The sequence below is a fragment of the Rhipicephalus microplus genome, chromosome X (genome assembly GCF_043290135.1).
Source record: "Rhipicephalus microplus isolate Deutch F79 chromosome X, USDA_Rmic, whole genome shotgun sequence".
Lineage (NCBI taxonomy): Eukaryota > Metazoa > Arthropoda > Arachnida > Ixodida > Ixodidae > Rhipicephalus > Rhipicephalus microplus.
Genome location: NC_134710.1, coordinates 239,901,035 through 239,917,749, shown reverse-complemented (window position 1 = coordinate 239,917,749; position 16,715 = coordinate 239,901,035). Strand labels below are relative to the sequence as shown.

Sequence of the window (16,715 nt, the reverse complement as noted above, 5' to 3'; positions counted from 1 at the left end):
CCGTGAGAAAGGCGCACGGCGGAAACGCTACCTGAGAACCCGTTCCTGCCATACCGTCACGGAGGCGAACCACAGGGAGAAGAGAACGGGTGCGCCGAGAGGCCACTACTCAGCCTCAAACACGTTGATCGTGCATTTCGGTACACAAAAGGTATTTCTTGGTGGAGGACCAAAACGTTCGGCTAGTTGGGTTTCGCAGAACTGCTAAATGCATCCATCCTTGCTTTCCTAATGCGCGCCTGTTTTACACTGATTCATTTAAACAAATACAAATTACTCTACTGGTAACTGCATAGGGCATACGTGTCTCAGCACAAAGCGATTTCGAAAAGTGATGTAAACAAATTATGCGTGAACACGACGAGTCACTCCATTTTATTTTTATTATACACAACTGTATCCGCCCCATGTGTACCCATTCGAACGATCTTCAGAAAACGAACCATCGTTTAGTCTCTTAGTACGTTCAAGTTTCCGTTCATTGCAACCTGGTTTCCACAGAACTACGGGCAGCATGGCAATGTAGATCCAGTCTGTTAAAGACCGCTATGCTTAGATTTGGGTGCAGGAACCCCAGGTGGTCGAAATTGCCTGACGCCACTAAGGCGCCTCTCGTAATTATAGCTTAGTTTTGTGACGTACAACCGCAGGAACGATTATAATTGTAGTGTATTTAAACCTGGCGCCATATTAAAAGGAAAACCTGGGCAGGTTGGTACATATATACATATATATATATATATATATATATATATATATATATATATATATATATATATATATAGGGTCCGTGAAAATCTGGGTTGGCAGAAGCATGTGTGCATGCAGAAGTAGCCGTTTCGTTGGTTCTGCTTACACATCACCTCGAAATCGGCTTAGTAATAGGGGAAACTGGGCTGATTAGTTTTGACTGCACGTTATAGTGGCAAAAACTTGAAAAAACAGAAGATACAGTGCCATAGGCGTAGCCAGAAATGGGGGGGGGGGGATACATAAAAAAATACACATTTTGTAAGCACGTATACAGGCACACATACACACACCCGAACATGCACGAAGCGGCGACCCCCCTCCCCCCCCCCCTCGAAATAAATTTCTAGCCACGTCCCTGAGATGCACCCTCGCAAGCGCTAGTCTTTTGCGTATTTCCCCGTGTATCTGTTGCCGCTGGTATCAAGCCGATATTGACGGCACTAGTAGGTCCGCACCGAGCTCACTGACGCAAAGAACTACGTGCAACGCGGTTATGTATAAAGGGCGTTCACTTAACGTGAACGGAGGTAGTGCTGCCTGCTAAAATACACATGCACACAACGCGCAAGAGCACATGCACACAGCCTCAGAGGTCACGAGGGCTTTCCCGCAATGCACCTTGACGCGCTCCGCGGCACGCCCACTTTGGGACGAATAAGTACTGCGCTGGAACCGTAACAATGGAGCTTGCAACATTTTTTGAGGCGTGGCGAAAATTACAGTCACTCCAGCCACAGCGTACGAAAGGTCAGCTGATGAACGCGTGCATCGATCCTGCGTAAAACCTCTCCAGCTGCACGCCTCTCAGAAAATGGGGATACGAGCACTGAACTAGCTAACCCTGCAGGTAAGCGAAAGCCACACCACGGTTTTACACTTGCCCGAAACTCACGTACACTTTTATCGTCATCACTCTTATCGCGTAGCCAAGACGGGATTTACTACCGCCGTTTCGGACGAAACTGGCGAACGACTGAAAGAGCCCGTACGACAACCAACAGGGAAGAACACAGGGGCAAGTTTACAACGCGCGGAATTCTGCTCGAGATTACGACTGAGCAATGCGAGCTCAGTGACCTGAAAAAAATGGAGTGTAGCTTTTGATGCCCGTACCAGGAACGAATGCATCAGTTTGAATCAAGAAAGGATATCAGTACGGAGAACAGCCGCACACTCACCGAGCTACTCTTGGGCACGTCGAGCCGGTTCAGCCTCCGATCAGACCGCCCATCACGGGGGTCACTCACACCACAGCACGTCTAGGCTACGACGCGGCTTGGGCCGGCTCTACCGAGGCCGCTGTTCCGCAAGAGCGCATAGACCGCTTGTGTCGGACGAGAACTAGCAGAGCGCGCATGCAGGTCCGGTCGATCAACAAACGCCGCCGCCGCTATTGGCGCGGGTTCGTCTTCCGTGCGACGTCCCTTTCCGAGTGAGTGAATTCCGGGATGCGTAAGAGACGATGGCCCTTCACTGTGACGTATACTACCAGCACGCCGCTGTTCCTACGGCTGTTCGCTGCATTTCGACAGGAGACTCGCTCGCATCATTGCGACGGCGGCCGATCGTAGCGCGGCACCAACCACCACGAACCCTCCCGCGCGCGATCGCCAACGCACGCAGGCTTCCTCCTCACCCGCTCGATCATCTGCCAGCCAGCCTGTTTTGTTCGTCTTTCGCTTTTCGCTCGGTGGGAAACGCGCACACGCGGCAGACTTCTTCCAAGATACACTAGCTCCATCTCTCGGCTACTTGCACAAACATGCACGACAGCGCCAAGTTCGAATACACGAAAATCCCTTTCACAATGCCTTCCAAACAGAGCATGTTAATCATAGCTCAGAAATCACAAAACTTTCACTTCAAGGTATATGCCAAGTCAGCGAGATTTCTCTCTTTTTTTAATGATAATGCCGGAGATGTTGGCGCACAAATAAATCTCCGGCTACTCCTTAGGCAACTTTCTCACCGTGACCAGAGAATAAGCCTAACAACGTTCTCGCGGTAGCACCAGGACAAAAAAAAGTTAGACAAACGTGCTCACAGTTAAATAAGAACATTAATGACGCGTTGCATATAAAACAGACAATTTAAGCGAAAGCAGCATAATCTAAAATAAAGAATAGTATAGTTTGGAGATATCGCCGTCATTAAATAATTTCAGCGATCTGAAGGTACGTTCGCCACCCTATAAAATGTCATTGTTGCTTTTTTTTAAAAACAAGGAAGAAGCAAATTTATATTTTTGGTATTTTGAAACAGTACAGGCATTAAGAATTGTGGTGCAGACAATAAAACGTCTATACCGGTTGTCATCACAAGTTGCGGTCTTTTATAACTGCCACCCCGCCGCGGTGGTCTAGTAGCTAAGGTACTCGGATGCTGACCCGCAGGTCACGGGATCGAATCCCGGCTGCGGCGGCTGCATTTCCGATGGAGGCGAAAACGCTGCTGGACCGTGTGGTCATATTTGGGTGCACGTTAAATAAGCCCAGGTGGTCGAAAGTTCCGGAACCCTCCACTACAGCGTCTCTCATAATCAAATGGTGGTTTTGAGACGTTAAACCCCACATATCAATCAATTTTCATAACTGTCCAAATAACATGCTTGAAAACTCAGCTAAAACAGATGCTGGAGTGAACAGGTTCCGACTAAATTTGTCACACAACCCGATGAAAGATTGCACAGCGCTGCAATGTCACAATGGTATTTTCAGCCCCCTAGCAGCGCTCCAGGTTATGCAAAGCGATGAAGCAATAAAACAGTTGTGATTTTAATGCTGTGTCTGCGTTGCCCTGGAGGTTTTGTCCTTTTGCGCCGTTAGAATCTTACTTTAGTTGGAAAGCATAATTCTGTTTTTCCTTGAAACCTGACGTCCAGGAGTTTTTCGTTGCGGAAGAAGCTCGTAACATTTTTCTAAACGAATATTTTTAACTTCCCAAGCTTATTTCATAAACACTGAGCTGTGCAATGAACTAGGATAAATGATATGTGCGAATATGTTTTGTCCGTCTGTCTGTCTGTCTGTCTGTCTGTCTGTCTGTCTGTCTGTCTGTCTGTCTGTCTGTCTGTCTGTCTGTCTGTCTGTCTGTCTGTCTGTCTGTCTGTCTGTCTGTCTGTCTGTCTGTCTGTCTGTCTGTCTGTCTGTCTGTCTGTCTGTCTGTCTGTCTGTCTGTCTGTCTGTCTGTCCGTCCGTCCGTCCGTCCGTCCGTCCGTCCGTCCGTCCGTCCGTCCGTCCGTCCGTCCGTCCGTCCGTCCGTCCGTCCGTCCGTCCGTCCGTCCGTCCGTCCGTCTGTCTGTCTGTCTGTCTGTCTGTCTGTCTGTCTGTCTGTCTGTCTGTCTGTCTGTCTGTCTGTCCGTCCGTCCGTCCGTCCGTCCGTCCGTCCGTCCGTCCGTCCGTCCGTCTGTCTGTCTATCTATCTATCTATCTATCTATCTATCTATCTATCTATCTATCTATCTATCTATCTATCTGAAGGTGGCGATACCCTAAAGAATGAGAAGGAGAAAAATTGGCAATACGAACGCCGTATTAGGTATTTAGTAAATGCAATGCATCTAATTCTCATCTCGACTATAACTAGGGTATCTTCATCAGTATGGATCCTGTACTGTTTCCGCCACCGTTTTTCTTAAACGCGCAGGCCTCTATTCCAACTAGCCCAACTTTCAGCACTCACTGTTCCATAGTCTATTATTTTTTATTATTGATTTCAAAGGCACTGAGACCATGCAGCCCCTATAACAAAAAAAAAACAAAAATCAGGGCTGAAGCAAATCGAAGGTCATGGTATTTCACAAGTCGTGAGATGCGGCACCAGTCGGGCAGCTCCGTTGACTTGCTGAGAGGTGGCGCGACGCGCAAATATGTCGCGTTGGCATGCACTTTCTTCCCGATACCGCTGGTCAGACGCACCCCAACCCGGTCGTCATGAATAAAATTAATCCGGAATGTGGGGTTTCGAACTATTGTAGTAAGGGTGAAGGCTTGCTCGATTTTCACCACAGCAGGCTGGTGCTGCTCGGCATTGGCCGGTGCGGCTTCTCATGGTGAACAGTGGTGGCAGCGAATCCTGCACAGCGACGCACTTGCGGACCAACTCAGGGCTGTCCAGATGGCCTGTGTGGCGGCAGAAGGGTTTGGCCTCTCTGTCCCGACGTGGAAGCAGCCAGCATCAGTCTTGGACTGATCCTCAGGACTTTATTAATAAAGTTCTTCACACCATAGCATATAACGCCGGTGGTTGACAGTCAGTCGGAGTCACATTCCGACATAGGAGAAATGCATCTCACCAAAATGTTAAAGTTGACTTCTCGCAGTATGTAACTATTTAAGTTTGTCGGTAACCATAAGAGTATCGTATGCGCACAGAAAAAGCAGCCGCTGAGAGCCGCTCGCACAAAATACAAGATCCCAGCATACTACATGGTCCCGTCTGCATGGAGGTGGAAAGCTATATAAGCGTAAAACTTGGACTTTGCATTCAGCAAAACTTACAAAATAAGGCAAAGGCATAGCAAGGCGGCAGGAATTACACCGTCAACGCGTGCTTATCTTACTTTGTGATGGAAATCACTGACGCTGACTGGGAGGAAAAAAAAAAAAAACTGAACAAAGGGCGGGACAAGAGCTATTCAAAAGTGTCTACTCACTTTTCCTTGGCCTGAGTAAGGGAGCTGCTGCTTCGGAACCGTGAAGAGAGCAATGTGCCACCAGACTTGATACGGCTACCTGTTTCAACAGGTGAGAAAGAATGGTATAAACATAACATGAAACCGAAACCATACCCATTTCAGAATTATGCAGCATAAACGAAAATCGTCACGATCTCACAGTTCAGAATTTACGCAGTGATGCAGCAGTTTATCCCCTGACCTTCCCTTTGGCACCTAATCCTTGTGGAAAACTCTTACAATACTGCCGAAACTCCAGGAGATATCTATAGTTCAACTACAGAAAACAAGACGGCAAAATAGTAATGGCGTCGATAGCGGCGTCAGATATATATATATATATATATATATATATATATATATATATATATATATATATATATATATATTATATATATAATGAGATCTAACAGACAGTAATGCCAAGGAATGTACAGGGGAAGTTATTAGAACCAATTGAATGTAAATAAGAAGAAAGAAAAGTGGATGAAAAAATAACCAGCCGTGAGCAGGAATCGAACCTACGACCTTCGAATATCCTAAGACCTTCGTTATTCAAGTTTCTTGTAACCCGACCACAACGAACTGCCTGGCCCACCTGCAGGTCAGCGTCGTGCTTTGTGCTTATGACCAGGCGCCGATATTGGGGTGAAAGCATCCTTGGAGACAGGCTCACGCACGATGGCGTCTGCTACGACGAACTACCGGGCCAAATGTAACAATGCGTCTGAACGCACAGCATTCATAACGCATGAAGAAGACACTGTACAACATTAACGACAGTGGCCATTAACAACCTGAAGCACGTGTTACGTATGGTTAGAGCCAAAAAATTTCACGTCAAGCACAGCGTTGTTGTCAAAAGCAAGGCTTCCGCGCGACTACCCTTTCTGTCCAGTGAAACAGCCGGACATACTCACTTTGAGAGAGTCTACAATGTGCAACACGGGCAGGGCGCCAAACTCACCTTTGTCGTATTTGCGCTTGAGCACAATGAGGGAGGAGACCAGGATGGCCCGGTGCGCGCCATTTTTGACTCCAAGGTCCTTGACATCCCTCTCGGACATCCACAGGATCTCCTGTTCAGTAGATGTATCCAATAATGAGGAACGCCAATAGCGATTACTTGCTACACTCGGCTAAAAAGCCTCTGTCCCACATAGCACTCGTTGAGCTAGAATTTAACGTACAGCCGTCAGCACCTTTAACTTGAACGCTCCGACGCGTGGCCTCGGCTCGCTTGGACTGAGGTCAGCGTCGCCAAGCGTTGAAAACGACATGCTTGCTGCAGTTAAGGATAAATGTAGCACGCGTCGGTTTTAATAGTGAATTTTTGTTTCCAGTCTTCCTGACCGGCGGGCGGAATTCATTCACGTCGCATCCCGTTTTTGTCACGTTTCGCTTGTGGCTACGTTATCGCGCGCACCCATGAAGTTCGTTGTTTTATATACTTATCTCGACAAAAAACCATTGCGTGCGACAGTTTACGCACCTTTCGTGTTTGAATTCGCAGCTGCTGCTCAAAAGGAATCATACGTATAAAAAAATAGAGCAAACGATTGTCCAAGACGTTTATGAAAGTTGCACAATAAATCTGAAATGCAGTGGCATTGTTCATGTTCTGATTCAATAATTTTCAGACAGCGTGAATTGAACTGTTCTCGCAGTTTAGAGTGTGCCTTCCTGCTCGGTTCTCTCTGCACGGATGATGTGGTCTTGGAGCCCAACATTTGTGCGGGTTACAATATCCGAAGTTTAATGTCCCAGAACCACGATTTGAATATAAGATAAAATGGAAGTTTAAGCTTTTATGCGATAACTACGCACGAAAATTGATTCGTTTGCGTTGTATTCATGCGTCTTTCTTGCTGAGATGCATGCACAAACATTGCACTCCATACGACATATTCCGTGCAGCGCGAACCGAACAGAAAGGCACACTCTAAATTGCGAGAACAGTTCAGTTGACGCTGTCAGAAAATTATTGGATCAGAACATGAACAACGCCACCACATTTAAGATTGATTTATTGTGCAACTTTGACAAACGCCGTGAACAGACATGCGTTTGCTCTGCTATTTATACACGTGATTCCTTGCTGGGAATGCAAACTCCTGAGGTGGTTAAGCAGTCGCACGCAATGGTTCATTGTCAAGATAAACATACAACAACGAACGCATGGGCGCTCGCGATAACGTAGCCAGGAGCGAAACGTGGCGAAAACGGGATGCGAAGTGAGTGCATTCGACCAATGGCCCCTAGAAAAAAAATCCAGGCATGTTCACTACTTCGGGCACGGCCTGTGACGTCACTCAGTTTCCAAACTTTTCGTCTGCCAAGTAGCGTGCACATGCATGCTTCCGCCTTTCGAGATAGCAGGATTGCTAAGCCTGACAAAGCCTATCGTAGGGTGCTGGTGTTTCTTTTAGCGACTACCACGAAGATGACTGCGTTTTTCAGCGCACTTGAAGTGCTACGTGGTGATGTGATGTGCTACTTTCAGTCACTGAATGTTCGCGTAGTGTACTACACCTGCAAACTCTCGCAGTGGGGCAGCGCTGCGGGCTCAACTGTCACCAATATTGACAACGTGCCGAAGGTTCGAGTGTTTTTGTCCCCAAAGGAAGAGCGAAAAGCGAAATGAAAGCCTGTCGTTCATTGGAATGACATCCATAGGTCTTCTATCCGTGATTCAAAGGTATGTGTGTGGCTATACTACTTGCCTTTCAGTTGTTTTAAAAGCATCACATCTAGCACGTTAGGTTATTTTTGTAAAACGATGTAATGTGTGTTTCTGACTTGCTTGCGGATGCCTTGACATTAGACACCTTTAGCTGTGAGTCATTGGTGATCACCCCTCACCCCCGCGATAACGTATCGTCCCGAGACAGTGCTAGGAACTGCGTAGATTTCGCGTTTTTGACGATCGCGTTTACCGAGACGCGGTTGGCTTGGCTGGAAAACGACGGCGCAACGAAGCAGACACATTCACGCTACACTTAACCGACTTCACAATTGGAGTGAAAAGGGTGTTTCAAGTTCCTCTGTTCGTCCCCCAAACACATCAAAATGAAGCAATAAACGCGCGTGGTGATATATTTTCAGAAGAGGCGTTTTTTCTTGAGGGTCGCCATTTGCTCATAGCACCGCGGGCTTATTGTAACACCTTCGATCACTTTGTTTAGAAAACGGAAGGAGGGCTGGTGCATGATGTCGGGCATCTTTTATGCACTATACTTAGTATTTGTCACAACTGCTTCGACCATTCTTTCTTGCGGTATTATGCGCCTGTTTCGCCAGTACCTTCACCATTTTTGTTTAAATATGTACATACAACTGCTCTTAAACCGAATTTAGACGCCTGTACACACCCAAAAATTTTTCTGTTCCGTAGCTTTTCTGTAAGGGGTACGTAGAGTGCAAAGCGTGAGATAAATCGCTTTATCAAATGTTTCTCAGGTGTGTGAGCACCATTTCAAGCCGAAATACGTAGGACGACTGCCAAGTACACCGGTACACCACAAGGTAAAAGCCCCTTGAAATGGGGCTTTACCTTGCGGCACTGTCATGAAGCTCTTTGAAAAAGGGCTTTGCCGCAGTGCTGCAAGGCCAAGGAACGCCGAACCGGTAAATAATTAGCCGTGCAACCATATTCGCTCAGTGCAGTCGCTCAACGCACCACAATGTACCGCACACTTTCTCATCGATCGTCTGGTGTCATCATCAGAAGGTGGAAGCATTACGTCGTAATGTGATGACCACGATTGGCGACTCCCAGGCCAGCTGACGGCACATTACTACTACTACTACTACTACTACTACTACTACTACTACTACTACTAATAATAATAATAATAATAATAATATTAATAATAATACAAAAACACGTTGCACAACTATAATCACCACGCACACAAAAATAGTAATACAATGCGGCCAGCTCCATTAACGGCGTAAGAACAGTTGATGCCTCCTTTCGTCTGGCTCACCCTCACCCACCATAGCAAGCCTTTCATTGGTCCAGCCTTTCCGCTGAGCTGCGACACTGCCCCTCTTGGCACACCTTGCCCACCTTTGCGCGCCTCTCATGGTTCGCCTTTCCGCCGAGCCTCACCCATATTGAGGCGGTGTAGCTTACCTCTTTCTATCGAGTCTAACTCTCACCACACCGCAAGGCCTCGTGACCAGCGCTACGACATCAACGAACCCGGAAGACTCGATTAAGAAAAGCCTCGTTGTTAAAGTGATCAGGAGCTTTTCCCCTATCGGGAAAATCGCCGCAAGCGACGCTGGGCGTGTCGATTTATTTATTCGTTTCTAGTTCACTGAGCCACGCCCCTTCCTAATGTTTTCATCTTCGCATGCCAGGAATTGGGCCTTCACCCACTTGCTTAGCAGCGCGACACTTCTGTTGGTATAGGCAACAACGGTCGTGAACAAAACAACGACATGCAATCATTGAAAGGAAACAATGAAAATTGGCAACGTAAAATTACAAGTGGCTTCAATAAAGGATCAAGTTTCCACACAAGAAACGGCCAATATCCAATAAGCTCACGATCGGAAAAGCATTCATTATTGAAAAGCAGCCCTTACAAATGCGCATCTAAAACGGAGCACCTTTGAGGGCCTATTTGTGTGCACCCACAATTCAGTACACTTTCGGCTTCGGGGTTTTTCGCGAATTATGCCACTGATACCATCGAAATCTGTCAAACGATAGAAGCTTCACTTAATTGCACCACTCTGGCACTCCAACAACGCTCAACGCTTTTATTTTTCTGTACTGTATCCTGACCGTGGGTTTGCAAAGGGAAAAGTAAATTGAGGTGTCTTTAACATTTTTTAGTGGTGAACAACACACACGCAAGCACGCGCGCGGACTCGGCTCATACCGATTTTGTTAAATGAGCCCTGACATCAAATTTCAGAATCGAGATGTGCCCTTCCTGCGATTGCTCGGTGTGTGTAGGTAGTTTTGGCCAAATTCGAATCGAATCTGTCACGTGGTAGTTGTTTTATTTCAACTGCAAACAGCGTAAGAGAGTTTAATGAAAACGGAATGACCTGCGACATCGACACTGGTGCTACGTGTTCAGTGTGATACATTCCAGACCTACCATCCTGAGTGACTATGCTCTACTAGCGATGACGTGTACGATCCGAGTGTTCTTATTGTGGCGCCGAAGCCTAGAAACGCACTCGCTCGTCACGTCTGATCTTCGTCGCACCGCTTTGCATGATTTCGTGAAATTACCAAGATTCAAGCCACTTTAAAAAGAACGGCGAAAGGAAAAAAGCATGTTTCAACGTGTGCTTGTCGATCAACATGTCGGAGAACCGTTGTGAGTTGCAGTCGTCTCGTTCGAAGTGCGGGAAAAGCACAATGAGGGTGTATTTTCATATCACGTATATGTTACACGCCAACACGATCACAAGCTAGGAAAGTGGGACACAATATAGACAGACACCATCGCTAGCAAGTAACACGTGGGTATCGTTGAGTTTTAGTTGGTCTGTAGACTTCTTCGTCCGCGTAACACCAGGTGACTGCCGCCGCAACCGCGAGAGGCTGGATAGGTGGAGCCATCTGGAGGCGCAAAGAAAAACCTGGCAAACTGGGGACGTATTCTATTTTTCCGCTGATGCTCATTCCCGATAGCAATATTCTATTGACCGCTTTGCGTATACCTGAATGCCGTGTACGCCAAAACACATCAATATAGCTAACTGACACACACGAGCGAACATGGCATCCTCGGCCACCTCCTCAGTGCTGCTTGGAAAGCGTCCATTTTGTAATCGCTGTTCTGTGAAGGGTCGATCGAAGCAAAAATGATTCACGACGTCGCGAATCGCGGGGATTCCTAGCTCCAGACTATCGTATTCAACCCGAGTCGACACTTTGTACGGCGACGATGGCAATGCAGGTGATAAGGCATGACTGAATGTGTCCGTCTAGAAGACGAAATGTTTGCGGAGCACACTTTTCTGTGGAGAAGTGTGGCGCAATCTGGACGTGACCGCAAGGTCACGCCACTGGTAGTGCCTCCAGCGCTAAATATGGCGGGATTGCCAGCCGTTTTGAGTGTTGCCAGATACCGGTGGTATAAATCAATAAAAGTGATGGTTATTCATACCTCAGTTGCACTTTAGGTCGCGAATCGCTGCTACTGGTCTTTAGTTACTCGTTCACGCAAAAAATCTTGGCACGAGTAAATTCGATGTCAGTGCTCCTTTGAAATGACGCTGCCCAAGCAGTTATTGAAAGGTAGCTTTGCCGCATAAAGAACTTTAATGTGGCGAAGCCGCTAGCTTGTGCAATACTGAAAAGCGTGTTTCATCCGGTCGCTGCACTCATCATTTTCAAGCAATAATCCCGTTATCTCCTAAAAAAAAAAAAAAAAAAACAAGAGAAGTAGGAACGCTAGTTACATGGATAAATATAACACCCATTTGTTTTGGCGCACGAGGCAATAAGCTGCTTAGCGAAAAAAAAAAAAATGCCAGGCCTGCGTGGAAGGCACAGCACAGTTACAGCGAAAGCTGGAAGAGCGGCCTTTCAGAACCTTTCAAAACACTTATTGGGTAACTACTACAGGCATACTCACTTTATACCCACTAGGACATTATTATTAACGTTTTTTTGGGATAGTAGGCCGGCATTCCTTATGCTATTTTCCGTCATTCTTCTGAGAAGCGTGGTATCCACTAAACACTTGGAAGGAATTTTGTACCAATTGTTCCTGCAGGGGCTGACGACGATGAGGAATGGTGCTTGAAGTGGGTATGCGCCACCCTTAACCCAGGAACAAGAACAAGCTTTTGTAATGGGTTGGAGCGTTGGACGACCCACTCGTTACGCTACTCCCATTGTGCGACGACTGGTTGTTCTTTCGCTGTTTTATAACGCTTTATAAGTCGTCATAACGCGATTGCTTTCCCGACATCAAGCCTGCCTAAGGCAAGTTTGCCAACAACTTCGAACCAACAATGTGGCTCAGTGGTAGAATACTGGGTGGTACCCAGCGGACCCGGGTTCGAGCCCCATTGTGTCATTGGTGCTAGGTTACTTTTTAAATTTTGCACGATGTGGTTACGGACACCAACGGCGGCGGCGGCGGACAACTGCGCGTGACCCGAGTTGTGATCTCATAATAGCTTTCGCTGTAAAAGTTTCAAATGAACACACCATGCCGAGCGGCATCGCCATGGCGTATTCTTCAGTCTAGCCTTCATAAGCTTCTTTAGGGGCCCCTGTAAGGCGGATCGCACGGTGACCGAAACAAGTGTTTGGCACCACTTCTTCGCCGCGATAAAATCCTCCTGATGTGTACAATTTGCTATGTGAGCTTTACATGCAGAGGGCTTTTATTTCCATCATCACGAAAGTCAACGAAGCCTTCATGGAAAGTGTCACTCTTTTACAATTTACACTCTTTTACAACAGATTAATACGGTTCCGATATTTCCGCGTTCCGCAAGCATGGATGTATAGCCCACTGGTTAAAATACTCGTTTTCGGAGCATGGTGACCCATGTTCGAATTCAGCCCCGTCAAAGCAACTTATTTTCTGGAAATGTTATTGACGCACAGAAAAAAATCAATAAAACTAGAGCCATATACAGATTAGCTGTAGAGTTCCATGAAAAAAAAAAGAAAAAGCGGAAAGGAGCATTCATTTCCAAGCCCCACGAAGCGAACGACTTCTTCAAGTGGTTTAGGAGAACAATATTCTTTTTAAAAAAACTGGGACTGTTTATATCCGACAGATGAGCGATTAATCAGGATAAGTAGGTAAACATGCGAACCAAACTTGTTTCGGTCATCCATGACTATAACACCAACTATTTGTGCTAAAAGACGTGTCGCACGGCAGTTACACGCCTGTCATAGCACCACGAAAGACGCGGCCTCCTTATTACAGAGTTTTCATGAAACTAACTGAATATTATTTCCGCCAGCGACTCGTACACGTCATGAAAAAAAAATGAAGCATTGCTTAAAACTGATCAAAGGTAGAAACTTCGTCGATTCCGTAAATCTTGATGGCATCCATCTACACCATTCGAGCAACAGCGCCATATATTTTAAAAATGCTTCTTCTTTTCATGTACGCTCGAAACAGGTTGTCGGTACAGCACAGTAAATTCACAACAGAAAAAAAAGGGCGAGGGGGGGAGTAAATATGCGACTCTAAAATGAAATAAGGTATTTTTTATGACGTATGTCATCATGTGTCCATTTCCAACAGACATTCTTACATTACTGTCACAAGTTCTTTGCGACGAGTACTGCAATATGTGATTTTCAAATGAGCGCGAGTCAGCCCTATACAAGATATTTAGACTAAATCCATTCTCCAGGACCCTCTTTCTTATATCTGCTCACAAAGCTCATTGTGAAAGAAAAAAAATGCTTTAAAAAGAAATAAAAATCAAAATAAATATGATCACACTTGCCTCAACACCAGTGTACTTGCAGAACAGTAGTGAGTATTGCGGCAAGTCCAGGTTCTGAAGCCACACATCAATGTCAAGGTGCGGCTTGCCACCTGGATCCACAGACATAACGGGATCGAAACCTGCACATAATGAAAAAGAAAGCAGGCTCAGAACCAGAAAATGGAAATGATCTACCGAGTAGCAAGATATGCACTGAACAAAACAAAACAAAAAAGAAATGCAGAGAAGGTGTGCAACAAAAAGCGCTATATTTCGTGCGCCTAATAAGTATCGCCTTAACCACAGCGGGCTGAATAGGTAAGCTCGCTGGCGGTCCACCAAGTTTAGTATTTGAAGCAAAAACAGGAGCACACACAAAAAAAGCTGTTTTGAAGCGGATGAAGCAGAAGTAAATGTAAAGAGAGCAGGTTTCGAGCTAAAAATTTTGTGTTTCAGACAAGAATTTTGTGTTTTAGAGGAAAAAGAATTGGTCCTTGGGATCACTTGGAGTAGTAAAAATCTCACCATATCCACAACACATATGAATGGTGAAGAGTTTGGGGCGAAGCTCGTGAAGCAATCATAATAACATCGTGAGATCTTTAGTGGTCTCACCCAGCAGTGATCAACGCGATAGTGTGTGTGAAGTTTTATTCAAACTTCAACAACCAGTTGTCTTTTCGCCTGCATGATTACCGCCTTGAGGTCGGTGAAATGGAGCGATATGGGTTCTCGCACGGGCGCGACTCTAAAGTTTGCAAAGACAACGTCTATATACGTTCAGAACGAAATCACAGGTTCGTGGTGGGTTTCGGCTGACGAGCACAGCGGCCTTCCGCACTCGGAGCTTCTCGTCGTCCATTGTCCGCCAAGCAGCACGATCCGGCAAGCGCAATCGTACGGTGACGATTCGGGGAATGAGAGCTCACCACCAGGCGCCATCCCACGCAGCAGCCAATTGGAGAGCAGCTGCACCGCCAACGCCATCTAGCGTACCTTCACCCAACCGACATATTGTACGCACGGATGGATGGATGGATGGATGTGGCTGTACCCTTTAGATCGGGCGGCGGCTAACGCCACCTAGCCGTAATACTTAGTGAACTAACCATTACATTTATCTTTTTTTTTTCCTTTAAATAATGAAGTTGAGGATTCGTACTTCGCAGTGAAGGGTTTAATTTTCACTCGTGCCTTGACTTTAGCCACCAATCAGATAACCTCCTTCTAGTTAAGTCTACCCGCTTAAAGTCTATTTTGCCCTCGCTGTCCCTAAATCCCAGTGCTTTGAAAAACTCTGCGCCATCATCCTGAACTATAGGGTGAAGCCCTTTACAGAACATTATCAAGTGTTCGGCCGTTTCTTCTTCCTCTCCACACGCACTGCATACTGTGTCTACCCCTTCGTATTTGGCCCGATATGTCTTGGTTCGCAGTACTCCCGTCCTGGCCTCAAACAGTAGAGAACTACCCCGAGTATTATCATAGATCCTTTCCTTGGCAATCTCCTGCTTAAAAGTTCGATAGATCTCTAGTGCGGACTTCTTAATCATGCTCATTCTCCACATGTCAGTCTCCGTTTCCTTCACTTTCTTCTTAACCAATAGTTCTTTTTGGTTTGGCCACCTGCTGTTTTCTAAGTATTTACCAGTCAACTTCCTGGTTCGCTTCCTCCATTTTGTATCGATATTCTTCATGTACAAGTAGCTGAAAACCTTCCTAGCCCAACGCTCTTCCCCCATTTCTCTCAATCGCTTCTCAAAGTTTATCTTGCTGCTAGCTTCCCTGCCCTCAAATGATGTCCATCCCATATCACCTTGTACTCCCTGATTTGGTGTATTCCCGTGAGCTCCTAAAGCAAGCCTACCTATTCCACGTTGCTTAATTTCTAATCTTGCTTGAACTTCTGATCTCATGCACAAGACCGCATTGCCGAACGTCAGCCCAGGAACCATGACCCCTTTCCATATTCCTCTCACAACATCATACCTATTGTAATTCCACAGTGCCCTATTTTTCATGACTGCTGCATTCCTGTTACCTTTAGTCGTCACGTATATTTCGTGTTCCCTCAGATACTCAGTCCCATTGCTAATCCATACGCCCAGATATTTGTATTTATCTGTTATCTCTAGCGTGACCTCCTGTATTCTAAGCTCACTACCTTCGTTGTCATTGAAAATCATGACTGCTGATTTTTCCTTACTAAATCTAAAATCTAACCTATCTCCCTCATTACCGCAGATGTCCATCAATCTCTGCAAATCTTGCTTGTTGTTGGCCATTAGCACTATATCATCTGCGTACATTAATGCTGGTAGTGCCTGATCAATAAGTTTTCCTTGTTTGACTAAAGAGAGGTTGAAGCCCAGTCCACTTCCCTCTAATTTTGCCTCTAATCCTTTTAGGTACATCATGAATAATAAGGGTGACAGGGGGCACCCCTGCCTAAGCCCCCGTTTTACCTCTGCAGGCTTGGATACCTGTTTTTCCCACTTTATACCTACCTTGTTACCTTTATAGATACCCTTTAAAAGATTAGTGACTACATGTTCCACGCCTAGTGTGTCCAGTATTCCCCACAATTCCTCTTGAACCACGCTATCGTACGCTCCCTTGATATCCAAAAATGCTAGCCACAGGGGCCTGTGTTCCTTTTCTGCTATTTCGATGCGCTGCGTCAGTGAGAACAGATTGTCTTCCAACCTCCTGTGTTTCCGAAACCCATTCTGCAGTTCCCCCAGCACCCCCTCATCCTCTATCCACGACTGCAGTCTTTCCTTTATAATCTGCATCGCCAGCCTGTAGACCACTGATGTCACTGTTATAGGACGGTAGTTGT

General features: G+C 46.1%; 1 protein-coding gene across 3 annotated transcripts in view; it reads right to left on the bottom strand.

Moving 5' to 3' along the window:
- The window catches only part of LOC119187801 (breast cancer anti-estrogen resistance protein 3 homolog), a 236,038-nt gene that overhangs the window by 43,428 nt on the left and 175,895 nt on the right, over positions 1 to 16,715 (bottom strand). For 2 of the 3 annotated variants that reach the window (XM_075878845.1, XM_075878846.1), the window contains exons 2-4: positions 13,892 to 14,013; positions 6,396 to 6,507; positions 5,408 to 5,486 (exon numbers count right to left, since the gene is read on the bottom strand). In XM_075878845.1, the coding sequence (XP_075734960.1) occupies positions 5,408 to 5,486; positions 6,396 to 6,507; positions 13,892 to 14,013 (313 nt within the window). Of the gene's footprint in view, positions 1 to 1,931; positions 2,068 to 5,407; positions 5,487 to 6,395; positions 6,508 to 13,891; positions 14,014 to 16,715 lie in introns of those variants that run through there. The other variant, XM_037435883.2, reaches the window with a different exon arrangement.